The sequence below is a fragment of the Triturus cristatus genome, chromosome 6 (assembly GCF_964204655.1).
Source record: "Triturus cristatus chromosome 6, aTriCri1.1, whole genome shotgun sequence".
Classification (NCBI taxonomy): Eukaryota; Metazoa; Chordata; class Amphibia; order Caudata; family Salamandridae; genus Triturus; species Triturus cristatus.
This window is the reverse complement of record NC_140589.1, coordinates 588,754,612-588,761,801: the sequence shown is the minus strand read 5'-3', so window position 1 is coordinate 588,761,801 and position 7,190 is coordinate 588,754,612. Positions and strand designations below refer to the sequence as shown.

General features: G+C 42.1%; 1 protein-coding gene across 1 annotated transcript; it reads left to right on the top strand.

Moving 5' to 3' along the window:
• Positions 1-2,398: 2,398 nt before the first annotated feature.
• LOC146817431 (zinc finger MYM-type protein 1-like) lies at positions 2,399-6,731 on the top strand. Its single transcript, XM_085609643.1, has 2 exons — positions 2,399-4,552; positions 6,676-6,731. Exon 1 carries the CDS (start codon positions 2,399-2,401, stop codon positions 4,511-4,513), a length of 2,115 nt encoding a protein of 704 aa, XP_085465769.1. The 3' UTR covers positions 4,514-4,552; positions 6,676-6,731.
• Positions 6,732-7,190: the final 459 nt, after the last annotated feature.

Below are 7,190 nucleotides of genomic sequence, written 5' to 3'. Positions count from 1 at the left end.
TGTGACATTCTTTTTAACTTTATTGTTTATATGGAGCTACCAGGGAGGATTCGGGGACATTTCCTTCCTGGCACATAAATACAGAATCAGTGAGGGAGAATGGATGCATTGATCCTAATCTACCAGGGACAGGACTAGGAGAAGCAGGCTTCAGTTAGGAAGTGGTCCCAGAAGGGAGGGCACCGGAGGTGAGGGGGTACGGCCTCTTATTGGTGCACTGCGGTTGGGTGGGATAAAGAACTCTGGGTGCTTCCAGTTATAGAGAGAGAGCATTTCATGTGAGTGAAAGAAAGCTGTGGGCCAGCAACGCTGTAAACGTCTGTATTCTCTCTGATCCTTTGTAGGAGATTGGCGAAATCCTGAGCCAAAAACCAAGAAACATTTACCATTCCATACAAAGTATTCCTGATTTTATATCATAGAAATACCATTCAAACCCACCTTGAAAAAGAGCATTTACCCATTAGAGCTTGCTAGGGGAGCATAGCTTGGTCCAAATGTAGGTAAGGGAGTCAATTCTGGCTTTGTCACATGGCTCAGATTCTTAGAGCGATGAATACATTATAAAAAGCTGAAAGAAGAACTCCAGGCGGTGGGAGTTTTAAGTGGTTAGCATTTTATGTTAAGCGCAATCAATCCACCAACATCTTTTTTGCCCTCTTAAATGCCTGTTTTCTGGCACTCAGAGTAGGAATCCGAATTTACAGAAATAATGGACGTGAAGTGAATGTGACTAGAGGCAAAGGAATGCATATTCAGGGAACAGGAGTGTAAAAGTCTTTCTTCCCTTCCCACAGAGGTGATTCAGGGCAGCCTATTTATCTTTGCTGAGGATTAGGCCGCTATAAAAACAAGCAATTGCAATGCAATAGGTCTCGCATTTGCAAGAGTTTGAGCTATTGACAATGCCTTTTATTTATGTGTTTTGAAAACCTGAAAGCGGTGAGTAAATAAGCACTTTGTACTTGTAGTCCTTGCTTACGACAAGCAAGTCTGGCAGTAAACGAGGCGCAGTTACTGCCAGCCTTGGTTCTCGTAAGCAACGATGAAAAGTAGAAAAGTGTGTGTTTACAACCACTTGCAAGTTTTTACAACACATACATAAAATACATGCCCGATCCGATGTCTCGGGTCTACTTCGCTATATAAAACAAAAAATAGAAACATCAGTTGTTGGCCTATATATGTAGGAGGAGCGTTGGCAGACTATGTTTGTGGTCCCACCGTCCCAGTAGTGAACTAGCAGCAGGCGGCAGCGCAGAAGCTTAATGTGCCTGCTGCAAAGAACATATATACAACTGAGCCTATCGGGGAGCAAAGTGGCTAAATTAAATGAGTGTATGGGCTGATTAGAAGCTGGGGAACCAGGTTCCATTCGCAACTGGTGCTCACGTAAAGCGCTCGTATACCTTCGGGTCGAGTTCGCGCTATATAAAACTGAAAATAAAGTACGGGTAGCATGAGCTAGTAATGAAGGCTGCAGTGCATATGGGTACACTGATGTGCACTATGCATTATTCATTCGGTTTTCCTGCCCAGAGGTGGTGGGACAGGCAAAGTCTGGTAGTGTCAACACAGGTGTGTATTTTTGGTTTCCTGAAATGTCTTTATGTACAGCATGTACACATAGTTGTGCATTGTTCTCTTATGTGTGCCCACTGCTTTGCAAGTGGCTGAACTGCTGTGCATTGAGGTGTGTGTGTCAGTATATTGTTACCCAATGTGTTTATATGCGTAATTACATTTTACACTTAGAACTGTATGTAGCAGTCTGGTTTGGTTTCTTCTGCACTGTTTGTGAAGTGAAAAATGACTGCTCTGTGTTTTTTCCCCACAGTCTTTGTTTCATTACCCTACTGTTTCAAAAATAAATTGTTATCTTTTCATTTTCAGCACCTAACAACCTGAAACATTACCGCATTTTGGGGCAATTTTCCAGCAAACAACAAGAGGACCCCAACCTCCTTTGCTGCTCTCTCACCCGACCCCGGCTACAACCCAGCAAACACCAGTGTTAAAGGTAAGGAAACTGATGCTATATATTTTTTTACATCGTAGTTAGAGCTATGTCTGTGGTCACTCTCAAGGCCCTCAAGCAGTGTCTTTCAGTGCCTCCAGCAACCACTATGGCACAGAGAGGCAGGAGGCAGTACGGCTCTATTTTTAGCAGTCATTTGAGATGTATTAGGATAATGCACAAGATATATGTATAATGTATTTATACTGAAATTTCATATCATTGCACTGCACCTTATACGTTGTACTTTGATTATTGGCAGGTTTCTTTAATATATATATATATATATATATATATATATATATATATATATATATATATATATATATATATATATATATATATATATATATATATTGGTAAGGCCAGCAACACCCCATCATGAATACAGTACAAGAGCTGATTACAAAGTCATTCCAGTCACGGCCACTTGAACAAAAACTACAGTTAAAACAATTGGGACCTCATCAGCCTGAAATAAACCTACAGCAAACTAACCAGGACAGAGGAAAAATGTCAAAACGTACATTCTCAAATGCCTGGTACACAAAAGCTGATTGGCTTACAGGGTGCCCTATAAGAAATTCTCTGTTCTGCTTCCCCTGCTTGCTGTTTGGCGGTGACTTTTCTTGGACACGGCAAGGAATGGTCGACCTGAAGCACATCGCTGAAAAAATAAAGAAGCATGCGCTCACAAGAAATCATCTGGAAAACCTGACAAGACTGGGAATGTTGGGGGAAGACGCACCAATTGAGCAGCAGATAAATGATGCGTATCGCAAATCCATTCAAAAACACAATGAAGCTGTTGATAAGAACAGACAAAATCTATCCAAGATCATTGATTGCATTCGTTTCTGTGGTGCTTTCGAACTGGCATTGCGAGGCCATGACGAATCAGAAACTTCCTCAAAACCCGGGATCTTCCGAGGCCTAGTGGATTTAATGTCAACCATAGACCAGGATTTGGAAAGACATTTAGCACATGCTACAGTCTTTAAGGGCACCTCTAATACAATACAAAATGAACTCCTTGACTGTATGCTCGAAATTATAAGAAGCCATATTGTGCAAGAGTTGCGAAACACAGACTTTGTGGCTATTCAGGCTGATGACACCACTGATGTGTCCACTCAAACACAGTCCGTGTTAGTGTTTCGGTACCTTGACAGTGACAGAAACATTGTGGAAAGATTTTATGGCTTCACGCATTTAAGTGACTCTAGTGCAGCAACCATCACTGAAGCAATACTGTGTCAACTGGACTTAATTTTCCCGGACCTGCCTCAAAAACAAAAGCTTATCGCACAAAGCTATGACGGTGCATCCGTAATGAGTGGGAGCCTTAGTGGAGTTCAGAAGAGAATTCGAGATGTGTACCCTAATGCTCATTTTGTGCACTGTTACGCCCACCAACTCAATCTTATTATGCAACAGGCGGTATCAAAGATCAGAGAGACACGAGTCTTCTTTCAGGATATCGGAGGCATAGCAGCATTCTTCACACGTTCCCCCAAAAGAACAGAAGCCCTTCATGAGATTGTGGACAAAAGCGTACCAAGGGGATCCTCAACTCGTTGGAACTTTCACATTCGTACAGTCAACTTAATCTTTGAACAGAGGGAGGGCCTTGAGAAATGTTTTGTCGCCATAGCATCCAGAGCAGACTTTGATCACACAAGTCAGAATGAAGCCCATGGCTTTATTAGAACACTACAAGACAAAGAGTTTCAGTTCTTACTGTTTTTATTTCATGACATAATGATTCCTGTTGATGTGTTATACGATCAGTTGCAAAGAAAAGACCTAGATACTGTCTCTGTGAAAGCCAATACATCTGCATTTGTACAACAGATTATGAAAGTGAGAGATGGGGTTGAAGATTTAGAGAGCAAACTGCCGCAGCATTCTGTTTTTGCAAACCGCAGACAAAACATCACCTCTCTGGTTCGAATTGGAAAGGAGATATGTGACATTGTAATTGTGCAGGCGAAAGAACGCTTTTCGTTCACAAAACATTTGGTGAGTGCGACTTTATTGCAAAGTAAAGAGTTTGCACAATATGATGAATCCTTCCCTGAGCGTGCTCTGAATCAGGCTGTGGAAGCGTATCCTATGCTCAAAAAAGAGCAGCTGAGAACTGAGTTAACTGTACTCTACGGAATGCCTGTGTACCGGAAGGCCACAAGCGCCTTGACTTTGCTGAGTTTAATTCATAAACTGCATATGGAAAACTCACTTACAGAGACAGTGACTTTACTAAAAATTGTGATTACGACTCCAATGACAACAGTAGAAGCTGAACGATGTTTTTCAGCCTTAAAGCGCATAAAGACATTCCTCAGGAACACCATGCTAGAGGAAAGACTAAATGCTTTGGCGATGCTATCTGTAGAGAGCAAGCTAGTCCAAAAGATACCGGACTTCAACATGAAAGTAATTGACAAGTTTGCTACACTGAAAGAGAGACGTGCGGATTTCATCTACAAAAAGTGAATGCTGCTACTTGTTTGAATACAAAAAATTCTGATTGAGGTAAGAAATGCATTGTTATCTCTGTTTTTAAAAGTTTTGTAGTGTTTGTTCTATTTGGAGACTACACAGATTTGCTCACCTTTGTTCACTGGCCGGACCTGTCTCCCGCAGGGTGAACGATTCGTTGCTTGTGTTGCCTATCAAACCTTTCCCCTTGGCAAATTGCGAAAACCTTTATACCAGTGGTTCCCAAACTGTTTACTCCTGAGGACCCCAATTGAGCCACCACTGGAAGCCGGGGACCCCCAAGCAATTTGTATGACTTAAATTTCAAACATTAAAACAGTAATTCGAAAACAATAAACACACGTGTGCACACAAAACGGATACTCGAATTACTAAGGATTTTAGTATTTTATATTGAAAGAATTTGCAAAAAACAGGAGGGTTAGCGCTGCATCTCCATGACTAACTTTTAAATGGTTGGTTTTATTTCGCAGTATGAGACTCCTGCCAGGGCCAGACTGGAAACCCAAAGCAGCCCTGGCAAATGTTTTCAGACCAGTCCCCATACAGTGCACACCTAGTGCAGTGAGTGCGCCTGACCACTACAAAGGGGGCTTTGGGAGGCTCTCCCCTCAAGACAATTTAGGAAACAATGGTGCAGTCTACAACAAATGTATCATTATATATTGAATTGTATCAGCTTATAAAGAGTAGTAAATGATGACCTTACTATGCACCAGGATATGACAATCTTTGTTGGGGTTCTTCAATGATTCCCATATTATCCTCCTCCAACAGTGCCTCTCATCTCTCCATAGCCCCTCTGTCACATGTATTTAATTTGTTTTATAACATCTCTCATACCATTGAAGGATGTCAGAGCACCTTAAATCACACACATATAGGGGCAGATTTACAAGCCCCTTGCGCCACAGGTGCGTCACAAAAAGTGATGCACCGGTGACGCATTTTAGTGCCCCATATTTCCAAGGCAGGAAAAGCAACCCTGCGTGACTTTTACTGGTCTTGTAAATATGGCCCAATTGCACACAGCACTTTACGTGAAAGGGACGTTCTATGAGTGTTGCTGTGGGTGTTCCCACGCATAACCCATGGAACCAGACACATTTCCAGATTTACGAGGAATCGTAAATCTGGAAATGTGTCTGAATGCTACGCCACCCCAGGGGAGGCGTAGGGAGGGGCAACTTGGAGAAATGTATTAATTTCTCCTCTTTCTATGCATGTTGCATTCTGCAGCACGCATAGAAACAGGATATTACCTCTGGTGATTGTTTATGTACAGGAAGGTGTCCCTTCCTGCACATAAACAATCAGTAAAACAATGACGTTTTGCACGTTCTATGTGTGCTAAAGCAGCACACTTAGAAGTTGAAAAACGCCATTTCTGATTGTTTACATGCAGGAAGGGTTACTTCCTGCACATAAACAATCTCCCCACGACACAGGCATCCTTGCACCATGGTGCAAATGTGCCTGTGCAGGCGTATGGCAGCAGTTTGTGCGCCAGCACAGGGGGAAGCACAGAGATGCAAAATATTGTTGTAAATATGTCGCATCCCTGTGCTTCGAAAGTGACTCCGTGCGGCGCAGCCAAATGGCTTGCGACACACACAGTCAATTTTCTTGCAAATCTGCCCCATGGAGACAATGATTCATACGTGTAAATCAGTGTATAGAAAATGTTACATAAGGCAAATGCGACTACAGGGTGTAGGATTCACATGTTATTCATACTGGTAGGCATTTTTAAAGAGTGCTTGGTCTGGAGAAGCACAAACTCAGGATTCAGAACATAACAGTGGTTAGCATTGACTTTAACAATAAAAATGTATTGCCACCCAAATAAACCTTTTTAGCAGGATTAGGATAATGAAAGACTTGAAACAAACATATGTTTCTAACTTGTATCATGCAGCTTGCAAGCAGCTCTTTGATGACAGTTTATAGGTCACTGTGCTAGATTACTATTGTCACTTATGAACTGCACAGTAACAAAAGAATCTGTGACTAAAGCAGTAACCCACTAACCTAGGCACATAAAAAATGTTTTTCAAAATGCATGGTACACGTTCTTTGCAGTAGGCATATTAACCCTCTGTGCTACATTAGATAAGTCAAAGCTGCCACTTGACACAACTCTCATCTCTCTCCAGCAGGTACATTAATCACCGACGTAATCTTGACACTTTTATTGTTGCTGGAAAACTGCTGATTCTACAAGGAACTTTTTATGTGCTTTTAAAATTACTGCCTGAGGACCCCCTGGGAATGTGTCACGGACCCCTGGGGGTCCGCGGACCACAGTTTGGGAAACACTGCTTTATACCATTTATATTTGGGGTACTTGCGTGGACCTATGTGAAGTGTGTGTACAAAGTTCAGCTCAACCAGAATCACGGTAACAGCGCATTGCGCTGCCTCTTTTATATTCAGTATATTGTAAGACTGTTTTTCTTCCCCCGCCTTTCCTTGTTTTGTTTCCCTGTTTTCCCCTTGCTTGCCATTCGTTACTCTAGAGTCTAATATTCAGTATGTTGTAAGACTGTTTTTCTTCCCCCGCCTTTCCTTGTTTTGTTTCCCTGTTTTCCCCTTGCGTGCCATTCGTTACTCTAGAGTCTATTCTAATAGAGTCGGAAGGCCGAAGGGGAAGACTGTGGACTTTTCTTCA

Excerpts from the sequence above, each read along its gene's own strand:
- LOC146817431 (XM_085609643.1), top strand. The coding sequence starts at position 2,399 with ATGAATACAGTACAAGAGCTGATTACAAAGTCATTCCAGTCACGGCCA.